This window comes from Aythya ferina (genome assembly GCF_964211825.1).
Source record: "Aythya ferina genome assembly, chromosome: 3".
Taxonomy (NCBI): Eukaryota; Metazoa; Chordata; class Aves; order Anseriformes; family Anatidae; genus Aythya; species Aythya ferina.
The window spans coordinates 93,970,539-93,994,599 of record NC_140298.1 but is presented as its reverse complement, the minus strand read 5'-3'; the positions used below and the strand labels follow the sequence as shown (position 1 = coordinate 93,994,599).

The following is a 24,061-nucleotide window of genomic DNA, read 5'->3' as shown; positions in this document are numbered from 1 at the left end:
TATGAGAGACTAATGCTTGGACTCCACTATGGCCAAGGCCATGGCTTGGCTAAGCTACTCGCTGCAGCTCTCGCAGGCACCCTTCACAGGCTGAAGCCCTGGGCAGGCAGCAGCCACTGGGCACCATGCAGAAAGACATTGGCAGAGAGGTTCTCCTCCTGGGGATGGTGTTTTATCCAGAGAAAATGGAAGGACACCAAACAAAACAGCATAACTGTGTGGTGGAAATATCCCTACCTGTGATGTAGGCATCACTCTTCTGTGACAGAGGACAAATCTTGCAATCGCTCACCAAACCACCACTAGTTCTATACAAAATTTTATTTGACCTTGAATTTCAAGCATATTACCAATCTGATAGTAGGACAACAGAAAAACAACACATTGGAAAAAGCCACTTATAAAGCATTGGATAAGCTCAGTACAACTTTGCCTTAATTTAAAAAAAGGATTTCAAATTCTCATGGAACTGTGCGTTTGCTGTTTATGTAAAAGCAAGCAATACACCTTATTAGCAAAGCATACAATGAAAGCTACACATAGCTTGCTTAAAATGAAAAAGAATACAGCATAGCAAACATTGCAGCTAGTTAGCCAGCAGTTAGACCTTTCTCCTTGTAAACCTACTTCTTCAATTTGGCAGCTGCAGTCCTTGGGGAGAAACAGCAAAGGGTACCTAACTTAACCCATAATTATGCAGAACTGTTACAATGGGGTTGTGCAAACTTTTTTATTAATTATTTTTTGTCAAAATACAGCTATAAGACAGCTATACCAATATTCCATTTGTTTTATTTTATTTTTAAATATTTTCATATAAACTGAATCACCCGCATGGGACCTTTTTGACCTTCTGTAGCTGAAAGTACCATCTTCAGTAAAACCTTGGTCCTTCTTCAATCAGTAGGAGTTCTACCCTTGCATTTCACCTTGGTTTTAGAAAGGGAGTTACATGGCAAAATACTATACTATTTCTATAACCAGTCCAGATATTTCTCTTAATTTATAAAAATCAAATACATGCTTTTGCTCACACAACACTTGGAGCTATGACAAATGAAAGGTACACAAGCCAATGAAATTCACACACACATGAAGTTAAAGCCAGACACATTCTTTCAAAATCAAATACTGTATCTGTTGGCTGCATGTGAAAATTTTCACAGTAATTTACACCTCACCAATACCATTTAAGGCCTAATCCTGCTGCCAGTGGAGTCTGCAGCTCTTTTGCAAAGGACTTCAGTGGCAGCAGGACTATGGCAGGACACTTAAATACTAAATACCAAATATTATAGTTAATTTTATTCCTATTAAAACTGACGATCTCTTTAAAAACACTCGAGACTCAATTTATGCAAGTTATAAAAAAAAATTATTGGAGTTCCTTTTGTAAAGGATTGCATAACCTTTGGGATCCTTATTTGTAATGTTTGTAATGTCAGAGGTCCTTTTGTTCCTGGGATTATTGCTGGTCACCTTCCTGAGACTTGAAAGACCATTAAAGACAAGCACCATTCCTATTCCTCTAAATTATTATATCACAAATTAGTAGTTTGGCCCCTTTCTAAAGGGATCTCTCCCCACAATTACACTAAAACACAGTGATGGGTCACAAATTCCAGGGGGACCAACTGGTCCTGGCATTCCCGGTGTGCCACGGTCTCCATCTTTACCAGGCTGCCCACGCTCTCCAGGACGTCCTTCCTTACTCATACCCGGGGGACCTTCCGGACCTTAGTGACACACATGCAAAAAATAAATATATTACAGAGTATTTTCATTAAAATGGAAACTAGTATAGACACACAGAAGCCGTGCTCTTTGCTGAAATACCAAGACAAAGAAAGTTTTATTTTCTGAAAAGGATACTTCTTGTCACAAACTACTTATATATATGTATAGCAAAACTGTTATCTTATTAAGATTTAAAATAAAAATAAAAAAGCATGGAGAGCACTAAATAAAATAGTTCTTATAAGGAAATATAAAAATCTGCTTTGGTATGCTTATACTTTATGATATAATCTGGAATTACTGGGGCATGAATCAGAGTCCTCTGATTTTTATTTATTTCCCTAGCTTTGGATCAGGCTCTAAACTCTCTTCCAAATACTCAACTTTGCATGTTGGAAGAATACTTTCCTTCTCTAAGCAATGGTTACAAGTCACATGATTATATAAGGGTTCAGTTTTCAGATAATGTCTGATTTCAAGAGCTGTTTGTTTAGAAAAGGGAATCTCAAGTACCAATCTCTACAAGACATGCCTTATATTAAATAATGTGTTCTATGACAATTTAAAAGGCATGTGTGAGATAGGCTCCAGCCATGGAAGATACATGATAATTAAGGTGTAGAAAAAATGTTCACATTTTCTTAACTATACTGATATTTGTATAAACTTTATTAAAAAAAAAAAAAATAGCATGCACTGAATCTGCACAAATAAGCCAACTCTTACCTGGAGGTCCCGGGGGGCCTTGGATTCCAGGAACCCCAATTCCTTGATTGCCTTTTGCACCATTTTTCCCTGGCAGCCCTGTGGAGTAGCAAACTCATGTATATCTTTGCACACTAAGAATATTTTTATTAGAACAATCAGAAAGTCAACATTCGATAATATTTATTAAATAAATAAATAAATAAAAAGGATGTAAATATTCATTTCCTTGTAACTTGCATGGTGTACCTGAGTTCTTGATTATCCTCGCTTCCACTAAATTAAGAGCCAATTTAGCAACTAATAAGCAGGTGGCCACTGTGAATTGAGTGAATAGATGATGAGGATTTAAGAAATTCGTTAACTGTATTGCCTTTCCATTGGCAAAGCTTTTAAGTTGCATGAAAACGTGTGAAGTATTCACCACAGTCTCTGTGGGATACACACTATATAGGCAATCTTCTGCAATGTAGCACAGAATTAAATTTTTACCAAAGAAGTACTCTCTGAGAGGGGCAAAATGCTCTCTTACACCCCTACAGCCCAATGAATTCAACTGCTTCATAAACATAGATATCTATTTTTTCCCTTATTTAACTTTATATTTAACTTTAAGTCTGTAAATAAACCCACAGAAATCAGTTGGACTGCTTGTATGGCTGAGATACCTAAAAGTATAATCATTAGCTTCACTAATATTATTAAAAAGAAACAAAAAAAATTTTTTTTAAAAAAAAAAAAAAAAGGAAGAAAGAAAGGAATAAAAATCCTTATGAGATGAAAAGAAAAAAGGAGAAAAAAAAAAAAAAACAGGAAGTAAGAGGGGTATAAAGGTGTCATATACCAAAAATCTGTCTACAGGTAGCAGACAGTAAATGATCAGCAAATAAACACAGATATTAAAATAGCTGAAATAAAGAAATTTGGAAGAAAACAAACTAGAAAGCATGGAAAATACACTGAAGTTCATATCTAAACATAGCTGATTAAAAATATTTATATATATATTTATGCAGTTTAAAATATCTACAGGGGACTGCGAAGGAAACAAAGATCTCTGTAAAAAGATCAAAGGAAAGTATAGCAGAACTGAACACCAGTTATCTAGTTGTATTCTTGTGTTTTCTCTTCTTCTGATATGCATACTTCAAAAGCAAAGAAACCTTTGAACCGCGTCCTCAGTGTATCAGCTTTGTGATACAGACCCAGCTATTCCCTTTCTGCACTGTTTTCTGCTTCCAGTTTTGAATGGGGCTGGTGCGAAGTCATAAAGGCCATTAGCATGGTGACATGTTGTTCTGGTTTCAGTTAGGATAGAGTTAATTTTCCTTCTAGTAGATGGTATGGTGCTGTGCTTTGGATTTAGTCTGGGAATAATGTTGATAGCACACCGATGCTTTAGTTGTTGCAGAGCAGTGCTCACACAGAGGACTTTCCAGCTCTTGGTGCTGCCCTGCCAGCGAGGAGGCTGGGGGTGCACCAGGAGCTGGAAGGAGACACATTCAGTACAGCTGGCTCAGGCTGGCCAAAGGGATGTCCCGCACCATGCGGAACAATTAAAATGGGGTGGCTAGTGGGGGTGGGAGGAACTGCTGCTCAAGAATGGTTGGGCATTAGTCAGTGGGTGGTGAGCATTGTGCATCACTTGCTTTGTACATTCTATTATCATCATCACCATGATTATTATTTCTCTTCCTTTTCTGTCCTATTAAACTGTCTTTATCTCAAGCCACAGGCTTTTATATTTTTTTTTCCCCTCCCAATTATCTCTGCCATCCCACTGCAGGGGGGAGGGAGAGCGAATGGCTGTATGAAAATACAACACATGCACACATTACCTCTTGTCCCACGAGCCCCAGGGCGACCTGGGACACCTGTCAGACCTGGAATACCATCATTTCCTGGCAAACCAGGAAATCCTCTTGGACCTTCAGGGCCTCTCGGACCTGGTGGCCCTGGAAGTCCCGGGGAAGCACTTTGGGACTGACAGTGGTTGCAGTTTTGTAGCCTTCCACTCTGAAGGATAGCAGGCAACTGGGCTAGGAGAATTCAAACAAAAAATTACTTAAAGTGTTGTAACAGTTAAATATAAAAATGTTTCCATACACCCACTAAAACAAAAGCAGGTTCCTTTCTTTAGGCAATATGGTACCTTTAGGAAACAAGATGCTAAAGTATGGAGTCTGTGGCATGGAAATGTGTTTCTACAGCAGTATGAAAACCAGTGATAAATCAGAACATACTGATTTTGCTTTTAAGAAAGCATCTTTATAATTACAAGGAAACTTCTTCAGTACTTTAAACAAAGAAAGAGCAGTAAAGAGCCTTTCAAACTTACTTCTCAGTACATCTGAACACACCTGTCGAATAAATTCTTCTGAAAATTCTCGTGCCTAAATTGAACAGAAAAGAGTTATAAAAATGGAGAGCATGCATGTTTGGGGTTCTAAGGTACTCAAAATGACAAGTATGAGGTCCCATACATACAGGTTTTCCATCTGATCCAGGTGGTCCTGGGGGCCCTCTGTCTCCTGGCTGACCTCTGACACCAGGAGGTCCAACCAAACCCTGGACACCGGTTTCTCCCTTTTGTCCATTGATGCCTCGAATGCCTGGATCTCCTTTTTCACCTTTCTGGAACGAGAACCAATGAAAAGCCAATCATATCTTTACATGTCATTTGGAAGCTTTGTAGCACCAAGCAAGCACATTCTGAAAAAAATCTTCACTGACAATCTTCATGAAATTAATATAATCAAGTTGTCATTGAAAATTAATTTGATACTGATTAGATCCATTTCACTAAAATGTATTTTTCACTAAAATGTATTAAGTTTTCAGATTCTTTAACATCTGTTTCAGATACAATAATTTACCAAGGACTTAAATTTCCATCTTAAAGAGACTTATTTGACTTACTAATTGATATAAAACAAAAATCTCTTCTTTATTAACATATAGAAGAAAATACTTAGTTAATTTCTCATGAAAAAGTGAGTAATTCATTACAATACATTAACATCCTTCTCAGAAGGCTGGAAAAATTACAAGTGAAATTTTGGCACCACTGAAGTTCTTGGCAAACCTCCCATGTACTGTAGCAATCAAGACTTTTACCCTACCTTAGTGTATAAGACAGAAGAAAAAATTGTTTGATTTCATTTAGGGTCTTTTGTTTTGTTGGTGGTGCTTTTTATTTTTTTAAACTTCACTTACTCTCTTTATGATTAATAGCTGTAGTCCATTTGCTTCACTGGAAAATGTTAAAATAATACTGTATATCTCTTTATCACAGCAATGGTTCTGTGTATGGGATTACCTACTGCAATAGCTCCCGTGGAGCTCTTTTCCTATGCTGAAGCCAACAAACCTTCAGTAGAATGTAATTTGGTACATGCCCAAGATTAAAGTTAGTAAACTGTCTTTACTCCCTGATGAGTATTTTCCTTCCATTTTTTCACAGCTTCTGCATAGTGTTATCAGTAGCTTTAACATTTTCTTTCTCATTTTCCAACTATTTTGATGGAATTATGGAAACAAGGCAACAGGATCACTATATATGACAAACAAAACTTACTGGAGCAAACAATGCAAGTCTAAGAAGTACTTTGGCATACACATGTAATCTTCACAGACTTACGCTGATTTTTAAATTATGCTTTTAAATTACTTTATATCCTTCTGTACAGTTCTTATCAAAACATTTTACATCAGAAAAGTATATGGTTCACTCAAAGCTTTATGGATTGTTCTGAATTAGTAACAATGCCCAGAGTTTTCCAAATAAATTACTACAGGTAGCTCAGTTCAGATTTGGTGTCTGCTTACTCATTTTTATGCAGGGAGCTAACAGACAGGAATTTCACCGTGCTATGTTTAGATGGTTTATATCTCAATACCATGATATGGTTACTGATACCTAGCTGAGGAAAACAAGTCAATGAAAAAGAAAGTACTCAGAACTGCATACCTGGCATCACAAAAGGACCACAGTCTGTTCAGGTTAACTAAGTTCTTCCACTGAAGTCATTTAGCTTTGCTGTAAACAAAATTTGATGCCAGTGGGGCAGTGAAACCCTACTATGAAAAGCCATCACAGAAAAATATACTCAAGTGACTGGTTATCTGTGCATTTTAAATATTCTTAGGTTTTTTTGTGTGTGTGTGTGTGGTTTTTTTGGTGTGTTTTGGTGTGTTTTTTTTTTTTGGGAGCGTGGATTTTTTTTGCTTCCACTATTTTTACAAGACCCACTCAAAAAATAAAAGGCATTAAAAGAAAGGGGGCAGTTTTTCCTCATAACAACCAGACAAGTGAGAAAAAAAACATGACATATGTCAAAAAAATGCCTAAGAGACGGCTAGAAAGATGCTCCACCACTAAGGTACCAAGCATGAATTGAACAGCAGTCTATATCCTCCTCCCTTTATAGAAGTTATATGCTAATTCAGAACTGATTTGTTACAGGGTAACTGTATTTTACTTTCTTGTTACTGTCAACTTGAATACTATAGTCAAAGATATTTGATATTCTAGTTACCACCAGATAGATTTGTACTTGTTCATTTCTATGACATGACTGCAAATGTTTTTACACTTCACAGCTATTTTTAAAATACCCTCACAGGGCCAGCAAGGCTCATATGGAGCACATGTAGCTAGCTGCCTGTGGCTATACCAGAAGCTGTACGTGTTGGGATCTGAAAATAATGTCGTTCATGTAGCCAGTTGTTTGTTTTAATTTCAATTACTTTTACAGCTATGGGTTATGTTTACACAGCAACATCTGACTTGCAAGTTGATTTATTTGGAATTAAATGTTAAAAGGGCTAGAAAGCATTAAGAACCAGTGAACTATTGTGAAAATCGCATCTATTGTAGAAAAAACATCACAGGAAAAAATGCTGCCAAAAAAGCAAATGAAACTGCTGAGGGAACATTTTCTGCAGTGCATCACGGTTTTGTAATGTTCAGCCACATTTCATGTGTGGCCTTGTTTATCGACCCTTGCTATTGGCAAAGAAAATCAATAAAAAGGAAAAAAAAGCTCAGTAAATGCTGAGAATTACAGCCTGAAGAAACTTTTTATTAAATCAGGCTGTAACAAATGACAAAATATTTTATAAAAACAGAAAATAAACTAGTTTTATAGGTCTGATAAGTAAACACCATGACACCACTGTATCTTAATGTACAGTAAGAATATTATTGAAAGGATTTTTCAGAATTTTACCATGATTTAAAACATTTAAAGAGGCTACTGCCTCTTTAAGGTGTTACACAAGTAACACCTTAGCAATTTTGGCTACAATTCAGAAAGCACCTATAAGCAAAACTGCAATTTTAAGTATTTCGTAGAACCACTGTAGCATATAGGACAATTTAAATATTTGATGGCACACGATCTTTGAGGAATATATACAATTATTGATATGCAACACTACTTTAATGAAAAAGGGTTGAACAAAGACAACTCTAGGTATAGCTGGAGCAGGATGATATTAATGAGACAGCATGCAACCTGATTTCACTAAGTATGAATCAAAAATAACTAACAAAATTAATATTTTAAATACCAACACTCAAAACAATGTGCAAAACAAAGACTGAAAGGTCTGACCATAAATATATCTACAGTAGTCAAAAAAAAAAAAAAAAAAAAAAAGATAAGAAAAAGAGATGGGACTTCTAAAAATAACCCAGAGACCAAGAGATTTAGTTTCTGCCAGACAAGTTCAAGTGGGCTTCCATTTATGCCCCTCAAGTTTCAGGCTGAGTTGGAAATCATTCCTGTGTAAACATGGTAGCAGAGAGAAAGAAGTCTGCCTTGCATTTTCTGAGTCAGTCTTAAAGACAGAATCCTCTAATAAATAAATAAAATCTTTTTATATGCTTCACCATTCCTTTTCATTACTTTTATTGAAATAAAGGCACACAAAGAAATCTCACTGGTCAAGTTCAAAATTAAGATAAATAGTTCAGATGTGGAAGCCCTTGTCACAGACTTTTAAGGAAGCTAAAAAATACAGTCTGGGTATCATCACAGTTCAAAAGGTTTTAGACAGATTTCTGATTGACATTAAATGCAACAGTTTGGATCTATAGCTTAAATGCCCCTAATTTGTTGACTGCCAAAATCAGTGAAGGTACATAAGAAGGATCTTCTTTATGTATTGTGCTCCATATTTTTGCATTGGCTGCTGCTGAAGGTAAAATATTGAAAAAGAAGGATCATTTTGATCCAGTATTTTGTAACTTCTGATTTTCCAAAAGTTAGATTTTTTTTTCCTCCTACTACTTGCCTTCTTCAGCCAGCTCCTTTTCTGACTTTTTTATTCTCTTAAATGTATATTTGGCTTTACTTTTTTAAATTTTGCATTTCATGAAATATGCATTTTGCTGTCTGGTGTCTTTTAACTAATACTTTTTTCTGTTCTATTTTCTGATATTTTCAAATAATTTCTGTTGCTTATGTATGTGAGTATGGAAATAAGACTTTAAACATATGTTTTACAGAACACAATTTGCAGAAACAAATATAATAATTTTATAATACTCTTTCATTACAAAATACATACCTCTCCTTGTTCTCCACTCAATCCTTCTATTCCCTTCAGGGATTAATTAAAAAAAAAAAAAAAAAAAAAAAAAAAGGAAGAAGCAAATTGAGCCAAGTTTTCCTTTGCTTTCAATAATTAATCACAAAAGTTAACTTTTAAAGATTCAGTGATTTTTATTTGTATAAAAAAGCAAATTGTATATAAGAATTAAAAATGTATATCATGGTGAATCAACATTTTAGTAATACCCTTTTGGTATACGGTATTAAAGGAACTTGGAATTGTATCATACATATCATATACCATGTATTTTATTAGTGTAGAAGTAGCATACATAGACTAAACCTTATTTACTCTACAAAAGACAAAAGGAATAAAGTTTTTTGCGCTAGCAAAAGGAAACTATTTTGTGCGTGCTTCATACTGTCTTACAAGAGAGAAATCAAGCTCAGAGCCTTTGAATACCAACTGAGTTTAGAAGCCAGATTTTGCATGTTGGCATGTTTGCATGGTTGTGGTGCCTTTTCTGCCAAATGGTTCAATGGTGTTATTGATCATTAAATGCCATACAAGCTGGCAGCTTAGTGCAGGTTTTTTCACTTTGCTGATGGACTCTTATGGACAAGAGAATCTGTATTATATCTTGGAGAAGCCCTGAGGGCTTTAGAAACCTTGGAAGGACCTAATACTGTCTAACAAAATATTTGAATGACTGATTTTTTGGTTGCTGGCCAAACTAGATAAGCATGGGAAACAATTTTAGACTAGCCCTGTATTATTTTTTCAGTTTTCTCCACATAAAACAAAATAAAATAAAATAAAGCAAGAAACAGCTACTCAGCTGTATTGTTCTATCTGAAAAGTAAGTGGCTTTTTTTGTTTGTTTTTTTTTTTTGTTTGTTTTGCCTTATAACTAAAATAATAAGTGACCCATGGAAATGGGTCTATTATTTGTAAAGGTATAGACCAGAAAGTTTAATTTGTAGAATGTCAGAATATGACATTGCTTTTTGTTAAAAACAGACACTGGCCTTTTAGTTTAAACTATTTCATTTAAAAAATTTTTGCTCAGCTTTATTACCAGACTCCTGTCAAGCTACATACCCCTGAGAGTGATAAAACCAAGCTAACATACAATCTAGACCTCCTGCCCATGCTCCACTGGAATCAGCTCCTTCTGGCTAGACAGACAGCTGTATCAATATCGTAATTCTGAAAAAACAGCTGTGACTTCCTTCCAAGTCTAGTTTTAGATACGTACCTCTGACAAATACTTTTCTGTTTAGACATGACATAGATTATGCAGTTAACAAGCATTTATAAATACTAACAGTTATTTTCTGTGGAATAACAAGATAGCCAACTATGACACAATCAGAATACATTGGCTCAGAATTGAAAGAAAAGAGAAATAACTGGGTCTCACTGATTTGCAGCTGAAACTGGAAACATCTGTAATTTATGTGCACAGAACATGTCAATAATGACTCTCATTATTGAGAGTCATTAGTATTGGGGGTAATAAACTACATGAAAGTGTAGCATGGTACACACAATCTTAACACTTCAAGCATCACTCTTACAACTTTTCACAAAGGCCACTTTGTGCTGTTATCTGTTTTATATTACTTGTAACTGTTTGATGAAAATTTTCCATAACGAACATTTTCATAAAATAATACAGGAAAATGAACTTCCAGTTCCTGAGCCACAGAAACATAGGCTCCAGGATTTCAACCTCCTTTTCAGAGTGGATCTAGCTAGAGCAGGCTGCCCAATGCTGTGTCCAGCCAGGTTCTGCCACAACCTCTGTAAGCAGCCTGTTCCAGTGTTTGACCCACCCTTGCAGCAAAATGTTTTCCCATTGATCAAATTGGAATTTCCTGAACTGCAATTCAAGTCCATTTCCTCTTGTCCTTCCCTATGCGCATCTTTTCTACTTGCATTGTATTTGTTATATTTAAAATACTTAAGGTGTTTAAGAGGTAACTAACACAACTACGTAATCATGTTCTACATAAATATATTTTACACAATAAAAAAATAAATACTTATGCTGATGAAAATAATCTTAAGAAACAAACATGTATAGCTGTCGTGAACTAGGATTATCATTTTGACAGTACCTGTAAGCCTGGATTTCCTTGTCTTCCTTTCTCTCCTTTTCGTCCCTTCAGAAAAGAAGCATGTTTTCTTAAAATATATATTTATTTGGGAGAAATAATTAAACTATCAAAAATATCACAAAGACAAAAGAACTGGGCCCAATCAATCTAAAATTTACTCTTCAAGAACTCAGAGCAGAACCAGTACAGATAGATAGATACAATATCTGTTCTGAAAACACAGAAGTTAGGATATGAGTAGTGATAGTATCATCACCTTTTCTTGTAGATATTTCCATGAATTTTAGATAAGGAGATAAGATTTTAGATTTTAGATAAGGAGGAGGAAAATGCCACTGCCTATAATAGTAGTATAATATAATAGTAGGCAGAGGCCAGGTGGCATTAGTGATTACAAGGATTTATGTGGTGCCATGGTGACTGGAGAAGGCAGGGACAGAGCCTGTCCCAGGATGGTGGGCCCTGTCCCTGTGCTCCAGATCAACAATACAACCAATACGCCCAAGCCTGCGTCATCTCTGGAGCCACACAAGGTCTGCACCAAATACCATCACAGCCTGCTCAGCCCAAAAAACGCATCTGGAGAGTCATACAGGGCATACCAGGTAGTTTTGATTGAAGAAGATTTAGGGCTAACTGCTTCTACTCTTCTTCAATCAAAATTCTTGTAGAGCTTAATTAAAAAAATAATCCTAATTAACTACTAGCACTTTTATTAAGTGTTATCAGATTATTTTGGCAAAAAAAAAAATGTTGATGTACCTGGATACCACTTTCACCCTGGCTTCCTTTGTCCCCCTGTAAAATATTAGAAGATAAGTCTCCATTTAACATGATTCATCTCCAAGAACTGTTGTCTGTTTTAATTTAATGCAGTAAATACAAGGGAAGCATCTAATAGCCTCTATTTGTATTGAATGAAAACAAATGTATCCCCATGTACACAAACACTGAAAAAAAAATACAGAAAGTTATAATAAGAAGAGAATCTGCCATAGAAAGAGCTGTCACAAGGAAAATTAGATGCTCATATAACAAGTTAAATGGCAAACCCAGAAGGAGCTCATCTACTGAGTGTATGGGAGGGGAAAGGACACAGAGGGGAAGGAGGGGCAGTACTTCTGAAGGGTTAAATTTCATTTGGATGCTAACCACTAAGTGTGCTTGCCTTTGCCCACAGAGAATAGAGTATAAACAATTTCTGTAAAGTACTATAAACCCATTGATTGCAGAAGTTATATATGACACGGCAAAAAAATTGTTTTTCTTTCTAATCAGAAAAAAAATATTATATTTGAATTTAACCAAAACTTTGTAGAGACTAAGTTCCACCCACTTCTTTTGTCTTTGATTGAAATGTTTATAGTAAGTTAACATTTATGTGGGTAACTGGTAACCAGATGGTGCAAATGACACTATCAAAGGCAGGTACCTAGGTTTATCAAGTTGTCTGACCACCATCTAATTGTCAATGGAGAGAATCAGTCAGCTCTTGAAAACAATGCCAATTAATGATAGAGGTATGTAATCCCAGAATGTGCCTCTCTCTCATCAATGACTGAAAAGAAAAAAGTTATGGGAGACCTCTTAAATCAGAGTGCCTATTTAAATAGACACAAAATAAAATGGTGGGCTGAGAATGCAGCATTTCATAAAACAAAAGACAGATCAGGGGAGAGGGGAGGGAGGCAAAACTGCATTAAAAAAAAAAAAAAAAAAAAAAAGAGAGAGAGAGAATGTTTAGTTAAATGGTAAACAGTAGCATAAAGGAGATTTTGGCCAGGGTAAGTATTTTCCTAATTGAAAATCCCACAAGAATGTATTTATGCCAGTTGTTGTATTGTACTTGAATGTAAAGTATTTGGTTTCGCTTCAAGTTTTAAAATGAGCTATAGCTGAAGGGCTTCACTTTTATTGTTGAATGCCCAAACTGCACTGGATAATTCAAGACTGTCATACTTCCAACTTGTTACTCCAGTTAACAAGCAAAACATTTTTCTGACTTCCATCTTCATAAAAAATGGGTAAGAGTTACCCATTGCAAGAACTACCATCTTCACTCTAAAATTTAGAGACTTTCCATAAATTTTAACAAAATCTCCCTTCTTAAAATCAGTGTTAACGTCTTGATCCATGATCCTGAGATACTGAAACCGAGCATATATTGATAATGAAATTAATTAAACTTAATTAAATTATGACACTAGCTCAACACCAGTCACTCTTGGGCTTCAGTGCATTCAGAAAGACTGTATTAAGCCAGGAAGTCTTTGCCCTTAAGTGTTCTGGAAAATCATCCTTCAAAAGGGGCTCCTTGACATTGCCAGTACTGCTATACACACGTTATCATTTTTATTTTTGACTAACTGCTTACTTCTATCTGACACCCTACCTGAACTTCCTTTGATTTTAAAGGACCTCCTGTTTATTCTGAAATCTGTAATTCAGATATGTAATGGAGAAATCTTTAATCTTTAAGTTGAGTCTTCAGCATTTCCTGGGGAATAGTACTAGGCTTCCAAAACACGTGTCAGATACATCACTTAGACATACTTCATTTATTTTTATTTAAAAAAACCTTGATACATAAAAATGTAAAGCTATTGTTAAATCTGTTCAAATATAATTTTAATTTAATTTATTAATTTAAATTAATTTTAAAACTTTAAATTTGGACTGCTAGCAAATATGGAAGCATTTTTAGCCTTGACAACTTGTTGCTTAAATAAATACCTAGTCTGAAAGGTTTCATGCAAAGCTTGTTAGTCATAATAAGCTATACCTTAAGGAAACAAGCCTGTTACATATCAGATAACTTACATTGCTCCAAAAAAAACAAAACAAAACAAAAAAAAAAAAACAACAACACAACAGCATAACATTAAAAGAAGCCTTATATTTGTATATGCCAATTAAGAATTTAAAAAAACTAATAAATCTTTAGCTGACCTGCCATGTTCTCCCTTAAAAATAGAACAAAATACTGAAAGCAATAGCAGTACTTACTATCTTGCAAAGCAATGAAACATTTATTTTTCAGGACACACATTGTTGCTTTTAAAGTGTCCAGAATAAAGAAATCCTAATCAAAATTTAAACTATAAATATAATGGATACAAATAAGAACTTCAGTTACAATTTGAATTAATTGATTTGCAGCAATAAAGTCAGTAATTTGACTTCAATCAATTTTAAACCACAAGAAAGATCTTTAACCCTGAAATCTCCCAAAATCATGCTTTGAAGATCACAAGAACAGCTGTTCCCAGCTGTTTCAAATATACATCAAGTATTTCCTTCACATCTATTTGCTTAATAGCATATGTAAAGGGTAAATTCTTGGTATTTCTCTCCTTGGCTGAGTTACATAGAAGAAAGGTGCCATCCTGAAAAAAAGAACATCATTTAGAAAACACAACTTTAAGTTCTTTGTTATCCACAGGGCATGAAAACTGATTTTCAGTTACTACTAATGTTCAGGTTCTTAAATCCAATTCCACAGACAATGCATAGCTGATTTTTCCTCAAGAGATTCATTTCCCACTCCAGTACATTCTAAGAGTTACAACAAGAGATTCTATAGGTATTTTAAAACTGGAAATATTCTGTAGGCTTTCCAGCTTCCAGTCAAATAAAAAGTTTTGTGTTAATGGCTACGATGAAACTGAGAAGTTTCAAAAACACATAAGATTTTTAGAATAACATCTTATAGAACAAAATCTCAAGGAAAGGACTTATTGTAATGTTAATTACAGGTTTTAACATGCAAAAAAATGTATACTTGAATTTCCAAATGTATCAAAGAACAACATTGCCTATAATCTTTTCAACCAGGGACTCCTTAAAGACTCCTTAGTATGTTTGTCAGAAAATCCTATACAGCTACACTTTAAAAATAAAGGTTAATATTCAGAAATTCAAACATAAATAACTAAATTTTATGATGTGTTCACAAAGCAGTTCTTTAGCAATGAAGAATATTAGCAAGAACCATGTCTATAACAGTGTTTGATTGATGGAAGGTTGCGCCAAGCAATGGTGAGATCCTGAAGGCATGATCTACCTGAGAACTCAGTATGCAAGAGGAAAAAATACAGATTCCTGCCTGAAAAGAAGAAATAATTTTCAGCCAGGACAGCAGAAGTAGGATTCATCTAACGTTTGCCATCAAAAATTTAGCTAAGCTAAAGCCTTATCCAGGCTTCAGATATAGGCAATGGTAATAGACAAGTACTTCCAGATTTACCCATTCCCCATACCCATACCCCAGGGAGTTTAGACTCTCTCAGTTAAACATGGAGAAAACCTGGACAAGTTGGCTAGATCAAATAGCTCTTAAGGGCTAAGTGTAATTGAGCTGAATCTGTCCCAGCTGCCTGGGATTAATTGCTCCAGTTCTTAGGAGAGATCCACAAAAGACTTTGCACAATAGAATTTGCAGATATAATGATGTAAGACAATATATTATGAAGTAAATATGGAATCACAGATCATACTATTATGTATTATAATTCATAATGAAAATTTCATTAATATACCTATATCACAGCACTTTATGTTAACAGTTTCTCCCTTTTGGTCATTCTCTCCTCCCTAAAAAATGCTGATGGTTTTTCTAGCAAATGGACCTTCCAATATATACTAAATAGTCTCTAATAATAATTACATATTTAAAGAAAAGGAAAATCATTTTCCTTGATTATGACCACTTATAGAAGAAGCACTTCCAATAGAAGATGGAAGCAATATAAAACCAGAAAAGAACTGCTTACCTTTACACCCTGGGTACCAGGAATGCCTGGGTAGCCTGGTTCACCTGGGGCACCAGGTCCTCCTAGATCTCCCTGAGTAACATAACAGCCCCGTAAGTATCAGTGATATGCCGTGAGTAAAAACATACTGCATGTTTTTTCAAGGTAATGTGATATATTTTGGCTATGATATTTTGAAATTTTATAATTTAGGATGATTGAAATGTTTGGAGTTTTTGTAATGGGATGTTGAACACCCACAAGCCACAAAAGACACTCCTAGTTCTTAGTATTCCAGTACCTATCTTTTGTTGCCTTTTAATACATCTGATGTTGATTTTTCAAAGTTACACAAATAAAACTATCTGAAGTTTGCAATGTTTGCAGGTTTGAATTTCATTAAGAGGCTGGAAATTATATAACATTTCAGAACATATTGGTCTTATTTTCATCTCAGTGTAATTTAACCCAACTTTGTTGCCTCTTCAGCTTTAGAAGACTGTAATAGAAGCCAGTGTCATTGTGTACATATGAAGCCCAGAAACAGTAAAAGACTGAAGAAAAGATGAAAGGAAGAAAAAGAACCAATTCCTTTCTGCTCTTCCCCACAAAGTGTTCCCAGCACTATTTTTTTGACTAAAGACAGTTTCTCTTTTTTGATCACTGCCTTCTGTTTTAAATGGCTGCTCTTCTGGTGGGGGCTGAGCTGACCACTTAGAGTCCATCCCAGTCCCATCCTGTTTGTGAATCACGGAGTCTTTTTTGGATTGAGAAGATAAACTCCTTGTAGTGCTGCTTCCCCACCCAAACACATGTTTTAGAGCATCTCTCTGGCATCAAGATTGCTGGTTCTCCTGAGTCCTGGCTCCAACACAGTACCATAAATTCTCTCATATGTGACCCCTGGCCACAAAGCATTACCAGCACTATAGACAGCAAGCCAGAACTGACAGACCAGTCAAACAGCTGTACCTGCCACAGGGGTCAGCAGATCTGACACTGTAAGTGTTGGTTTAACCCCAAATGCATATGAATTTGAAGGAGACAACCACATGATCTAGCTCAACACAGAATACTGTAAAGCAGGTTTCAATAAGACTGCTGCCTTGTATCCCATAGTCTAATACAAAGTCAATAAGAATAACCTATCAAATGGATTTTGATGTGATTTTATGTTCACTGCTATTCTATTTTGAAACAAAACTGCCTTAATCTTAAGAATTTTATCATGGAAAAGTAAATTAATCTCTGCTTTAACTAAATACTTCCAGATTCATATTTACCTTGGCTCCTGGTGATCCTGTTTTCCCCTGTAGTCCAGGTTCACCTTTATCACCCTATAAAACACAGGAACATGACTGATACATCAATATTTTTTATCAAATATGGTATTACTAGCTAATACAAACAGACACTAATGGATAGCCAGCTTTTAAAAATAAGGTGTGTGATCAAAAGGCTACACTACTGCTCCTTTACAGGAAACTGGCATGTTCTCAGGAAGATGAAATACGCGTGACAAAATGGGATCCACCTGCCTGTTCTCAACTGTTCCTTCCCCACCTCCCTCATTTTCCTTGCCTAGTCATACCAGGTTTGTGTATACTGACTTCACATTTCCACCATACTATTTAATAAAATTCTGAAACTCCTTGGACCTGTCTGAGCAAATATGTATATATACTGTAACCAATAGAATTAGGCGTATATTCAGCATAAGGATTTTCATTTAAATCTAAGAACTACAGATTCCTTTATAATGCTTTTCTGTAAGCATGAAGTTTTCCTCTGGAAATGCAACTTATATTCTGAATGAGAGATAAATAAATAATAAAATAATAATAATAATAATAAAAAAACACACACACACATTTTTCACAAATGGAAATAAGACTTTTTTTTTTTTGGATCAATCTTCTTGACCATGGCAAACATTAATGACTATAAAGAATGTTGCCTTCAGTACACAACTTTAAATAAATACATATGTAGTTTTAGATATAAATAATGTATGGGTGGAAGTGAAACTAAATGTAAATACAAAGTTCAGGAAATGGATTCTATATTAATACATTTTCTCTAGGATACACAATTCAATGCTTACTAGCCAAAACTCATTTTGGATTAAACTAAAAGGTTACACTAAAAGATCTAGATTTATAGTATCTATTTTGGTTTCTGAGAGCATGGGTCAAATTAATTCTTGCTGTAGTGCAATCAGTAAAGTTACATCTGAAATAAATTTGGCTCCTCGGGTGGAAAAAGCAGCACGTAACTTTATTTAACACAATTAAAATATAAATAAATGTAACATGGGCAGAGAGTTCTGATGTATACCGAGAATTATCTGGCTCCAAGCATTGCAGAACATTTTCCAGGACAGCAAAGCTGAAACAAAGTCTCATGACCATTTCTGCAGCAGTTCCAAACCTCATGGGATGACAGGCACCATTTACTAAACTATATTAAGCTCTCTTGAGACCAAACTATCATATAAGGTAATATATGGAAAATCATATAGGTATTCACCAGTATTCAGTATACCAGAAATTTAGCTGCAAAATCTGGGCCTTTTGATAAAGCAGCCACTTATCAAAGTCACAGGTAAATTAACACAAATGCTCACCTTAGGCCCAGGAGCTCCAGGTAGACCAAATGAGCCTTCCGGTCCCATCATGCCCTATTTATTTTTGAAAAAGGCAGAGACATTTCTATAGTAAGCTAGAGGAATAATGTCTTAAATGCAGTGTAAATTAGTATTACTATTATATTTCTACAGCAAAATAAATGGATAGGTGCTATGATGTTTTTTATCATAATACTACACAGACTATAGCTCTGGGTTATTTAGGCCTCTTACTGCCTAAGGAAGGGCCACTGTGCAATGGAAAAAAACATTCAGGAAAAAAAAGAACGGTGCTGTCATAAAATATTCCTGAGAGAAAAACTTCTGCAAATTAAAACTCCATCTGTATCATCTAATTTTTAACATAACTTTAAAATGTCCTTAGCTATAATTGAAAGTGACACAAGTTTTAGTTTCCACTTAGGGTTCCCAAAACTTAAGAAAGTATCTGTGGTATTTCAGAATTCTCTCTCTTCTTTCTGACTATGTAACCCTCCAAGGTTGCCATGCCTTGTCTCCTCTTCCAAGCCTTGAGGAGATTTATCTGGATCAGTTAACTTGGGGCCTAACCTTTGCTTTTTAACAGTCTTTGAGACTGAACCATTCATTCAAGACCCCAACAGTCCCTTGGACTCCTCAGGGAAATGTGTTGATGAAGCCATATTTAACTGTCTTTATTCCACACATAAGCTAATAACAAAAGGGTATTAAACCATTAAATTTCTGCATTTCCCCCTTTCACTTTAAAGCTACTCTCAAGTATAATTTAGAAAGGAAATCTTATTTTCAAATCATACTTTCCAAGAAGGAATTCCCATTTATAGTGTTTTCTAAATCTGGTGTCAATATATGTCTTTCTCACCACTTTATCTCACTTCTTTTTTACTCTAGAACTGTGTCAATAAAAAAAAAACACAATATATTATTATTGTTTTATTTGGACTTCCATCTATTCTCTGAAATATGATCTGATGTAAGAATGTACTTAACAAGACACAGCATAAAATACAAGAAATAACACAAAGTCAAACAATTAAATAAGGTCACGTAATCTAATTTACTAGTGATTAAATGTTATCAATTCTTCCAATTGTTATTATTTTCAAGAACTACTCTTATTATTGTTATTTAAATTAATCTTTGCTTTCACATTGCTTTGCAACCACTGTCCATTTAGTACTAAATGTTAGGAACAATTCAGTTCAGTGATAATATCCCAGTCCTTCTTCAGAAGTTGCACGTGATCAAAAATAAATGTGTCTACAGTAATTTGTTACACAGACAGTAATCCAGTTGTGACAAAAAAAAAAATAAAAAATTACTTTACTAAGACTAAAAGGATGGCTTTGTTTTTGAAAATACAAGAGAAATTTCAAAATATTTAGAATGGGAAGTAATTTTTGTATGCAGGGTTTTCACCATTCCATCACTTTTCTGTTATTTTGCATGTGCTCCTAACTGAGGCAACAGAGGTTAACTCAGATTTATATCATGCTGTGTTGTAATAAATTATTGGGCACCAAATTAAAATATTAACATCAATAAGCACAACAACTTGCTTTTTGGGCCACAGATACAGGGCTGTGAATACAGAACACAAATGGTATCTATCATGAGCTAGGGAGCTATTGGGCTAGGGAGGTGATCGTACCCCTGTACTCAGCTCTGGTGAGGCCGCACCTCGAGTACTGTGTTCAGTTTTGGGCCCCTCGCTACAAGAAGGACATTGAGGTGCATGAGTGGGTGCAGAGAAAGGCGACAAAGCTGGTGAGGGGCCTGGAGAACAAGTCCTACGAGGAGCGGCTGAGGGAGCTGGGCTTGTTCAGCCTGGAGAAAAGGAGGCTCAGGGGAGACCTTATCGCTCTCTATAGGTACCTCAAGGGAGGCTGTAGCGAGGTGGGGGTTGGTCTGTTCTCCCACGTGCCTGGTGACAGGATGAGGGGGAATGGGCTTAAGTTGAGCCAGGGGAGTTTTAGGTTAGATGTTAGGAAGAACTTCTTTACTGAAAGGGTTGTGAGGCATTGGAACAGGCTGCCCAGGGAAGTGGTGGAGTCACCATCCCTGGAAGTCTTCAAAAGACGTTTAGATGTAGAGCTTAGGGATATGGTTTAGTGGGGACTGCTAGCGTTAGGTCAGAGGTTGGACTCGATGATCTTGAGGTCTCTTCCAACCTAGAAATTCTGTGATTCTGTGATTCTATGAGTAAAACTCGAGTAATTATATAATTATTGAGTAACTATTACATTTCTATTTCTCTAATATAAATAATACTATATATAGTATAGTAATAATAACACTATATATATACACCACATATATACTATAGACATCACATAATTTCCAACACTATCCTAACTTTGAAGATTAAATCTGCTTGTGCTTACTTAAAAATCAGAGATGATTCAGTTAATCTAGAATAAGCTATTTTTTGGGTGAATGAAGGTTTACTATAGCCTGTGCCTTTTCTTTCATAATTTTGGAATATAAATTACCATTTCCTCTTTATTTGGAGTGAAGCTTCCACAGTCTGCTTCCACTTACAGCCTAAGAGACAGTGTATTCCCATTAACCTTTTGCTTAGGGCATATGTTTAGAATCAGCTTTGTTATGGACAGTGTAATAAAATATCCATTTCATTTTAGAACTGAACATTGATTACATCAAGGCTGTCTTAATTTACTTGCATATCAGTCCTGCTTCTTCACATTTTCTCTATTTCCATTTATATAGCAAAATAAGCTTTTATACATTTTCATTTCACTGAATTCAGTTCAGCTTTTTAAAAACAAATTTCATATTATCTACTGACCTTCTGAAATAGAGCTATGTAATGTTTTTTGCATTCCTTGATGGCCACTTTCCTTCTCTGAAAACCCTTGTGAAATTATTTTCTCCCCCTTGGATTCCTATTCTGTGCTCATTTCTAGCACATTAATTAGTAGAGAAAAGGAAACACAAGTTGAGGAGCACAAGTGGGAAAGGATGAGAAATGGAACTTGGGGATTTCTGGTTCCTCTCACATTGCCTGCTCAGTGTGGCCTTGTGATACAGTTCATGTAACATGCTGTTGAGAACCTACCCCCTGCCAACTCCACGCCAGATTTCTTCTAGTCCACACTTGGATTAGTAGTAGTTAAATGTTCATCACAAATGTCTCACATTCATTTTATATTATAAGGGAAAAATAAAACCTAGTGCAAGACTTCCTTTCTTGCACTTTCTTGCACTTGAACTACAGGAGGGTAACTACATGAAATCGGTACTCTGCAAGAAGAAAACTTTCTGATGCAATATAAGAAAGGCTTGAGAACATAATCTGAAAACTGGGGCATGTAAAATTACAAGAGAAAAATATGTCCTGAATAAACAATAATTCAATAACATAAAATGTAGTGTTACTTCCCCGTTTTCCAGATCTGACACTATTTATGTGGCAGATAAATTAATAAATTACTGATGTTGGCAATGTAATAGGGATAGTTATTACTGAAGAAGAACTTGTTACTTAAGAATTTTCCCAAGTTATTAATAGCCCATCCACAAGCTTTCCATCTGTTTTTTTCTGGAACAAACATATTCAGTGTGAGTAATACAAGGAAAATCCCACTATCTTTTCTGGCTAGAATTCCCTAATGCCACATAACATATTCAAATATTCCATGCATCAATTTTCTACTTATTTTATCAGGTGACAAAAGATACATTAAATTGAGTTGTCAGGAAATATTAATATATTATTTTCAAGTCTATCACAGAACCAGATGTTATTTATGTAAAGACAATTTGAAGAAAAAAATAGTGAGTTACTTGAATAAATATGTACATTTTGGAATCCCACATGGTTTTATTACAGCTGCTGATATAGCCTCCCCTCCAGCATTTTGTTCAGCTTCATTTAGAAAGAACTGGAGAAAAAATTTCCAGTGATAGCTAATAAAAATGATTAGAGGAAAAGGTGAGACCAAATGAGCACGTATTACCTAGAAGTATTTGAACTTCCCAGTTCAATGCTTCTTCCAAATGTGAACCAAACAACTCCAACAACAGGTTATTAAGGAAGTTTATTCTTTCAAAGAATATCTTCAGGGAGCTGAAAGAGTCTTTTAAGTTCATAAAAAGAAAATTAACCAGTGTACTCATGTTATTCTAAGGGGCTTTTGACAGCTATGATGTAGTGGTCACACCTATGGTGGAGTAGGGAAAAAATCCTGCTGGCTGGATGCAGGGTAGCTGTACATTGCGCAGGAAATTCTGAAGTTATTGGATGACAGAGTACTCCAGAATTTGTAAAACACAAAACTAGATTCAGTCTTCCTCTCCATCTTGGAGTGCATTGGTTTCAACTGATCCTATATTCTATTAAGGAACTTAATCATGACAGAAGAGGTGAGATCATCAATACATTTACAGACATCCATGTCTGTATATGATCTATGTAACATAAACTATAATCTATATTATCTGGAAACCAGAGTCAAGTTTTTCTACACCTAGCATTATTCAGAGGGCAAGTTCAGGGTGCTCTTCTCTGTCTTAATTCTTCCAAATCTTCTTTGATGAAAAACAATAAAGCAAAGTGAGAAGAAGAAAAGAAACACAAAGGAAGATGAGATTTGTGGACCATAGGACCATACTAGGTTGAAAAGTCAATTTACAGCTTAATAGCTTCCTCAGCTTCTTCAAGTGATAGTCTGCATATCCCTTTGAATTCCACATGGCTGCAAGTAATTTTCAGCACAATCACAGCATCCTAAAGGAAAGAGTCCTTTATAGAATCAGTGATCTCCGCATCATTCTGACAAATGCAAAATGAAAACTAAAAGACTACCTCAAAAACAGTGACAGATGAGGTGTCCTTATGTTGGAATAGAGATACACTACTGGACAGACACACAGCAAGCGCTGACGTACAGTGAATAATGATTCCTGTTTTGGATGTGCTCTTGATCAACCCACCCAATTATAAATGAAGTTTAGCACATAATTCAAGTACAATTCAGATACAAGATAAAATATAAATTTTGGATGGATCTGAAAATATTTTCTCTCTGAAAAGTAAAGTTAGAATACTATTTAGGTTTACACATCTGAAGTCCATCTACCTTCTGAGTGGACATACAGGCAAACTTCACAGAAAAATAAATAGAAAACAAATATCCAGTAAAAAATAATTTTCCAACAATGGACATAACATATTTTAAATCAAAGACCCTCTCACCAAATAATCATCTAAACAATTCTGTATAAAACAATTACATCCTAAGAAATTTAGAGCAGAAAAAAAATATAGACTTGCTTTCAGGAAGAGAGCAGTGGGAATTACAGATACTGAAAGGACTAACTGATGTACATAATCAAAAAGATTAAAACACTAAGATATAATCAAAAATAGTAAGGATTGAAAGGAATTGGATTTAGATACACAAAGTACACACTTCATTTAGCCCAATAGGTATATACTGCTCAGCAATAATTGCAGAAGAACAGGATATTGTTAGAAACAACAATGATCCAGCATCCACGCATGTTGTTGGAGTGTATGGTCTTACCTAAACCAC

General features: G+C 35.3%; 1 protein-coding gene across 1 annotated transcript in view; it reads right to left on the bottom strand.

The window, feature by feature from the left end:
- Positions 1–303: 303 nt before the first annotated feature.
- COL21A1 (collagen type XXI alpha 1 chain) overlaps positions 304–24,061 on the bottom strand; it is a 192,865-nt gene continuing 169,107 nt past the window's right edge. Inside the window, exons 23-33 of the mRNA XM_084514572.1 lie at positions 18,504–18,557; positions 17,161–17,214; positions 15,899–15,970; positions 11,889–11,924; positions 11,127–11,171; positions 9,019–9,051; positions 4,930–5,076; positions 4,781–4,835; positions 4,281–4,481; positions 2,464–2,541; positions 304–1,736 (exon numbers count right to left, since the gene is read on the bottom strand). Coding sequence (XP_084370698.1) covers positions 1,549–1,736; positions 2,464–2,541; positions 4,281–4,481; positions 4,781–4,835; positions 4,930–5,076; positions 9,019–9,051; positions 11,127–11,171; positions 11,889–11,924; positions 15,899–15,970; positions 17,161–17,214; positions 18,504–18,557 — 963 coding nt within the window. The 3' untranslated portion in view covers positions 304–1,548. The remainder of the gene's footprint in view (positions 1,737–2,463; positions 2,542–4,280; positions 4,482–4,780; positions 4,836–4,929; positions 5,077–9,018; positions 9,052–11,126; positions 11,172–11,888; positions 11,925–15,898; positions 15,971–17,160; positions 17,215–18,503; positions 18,558–24,061) is intronic.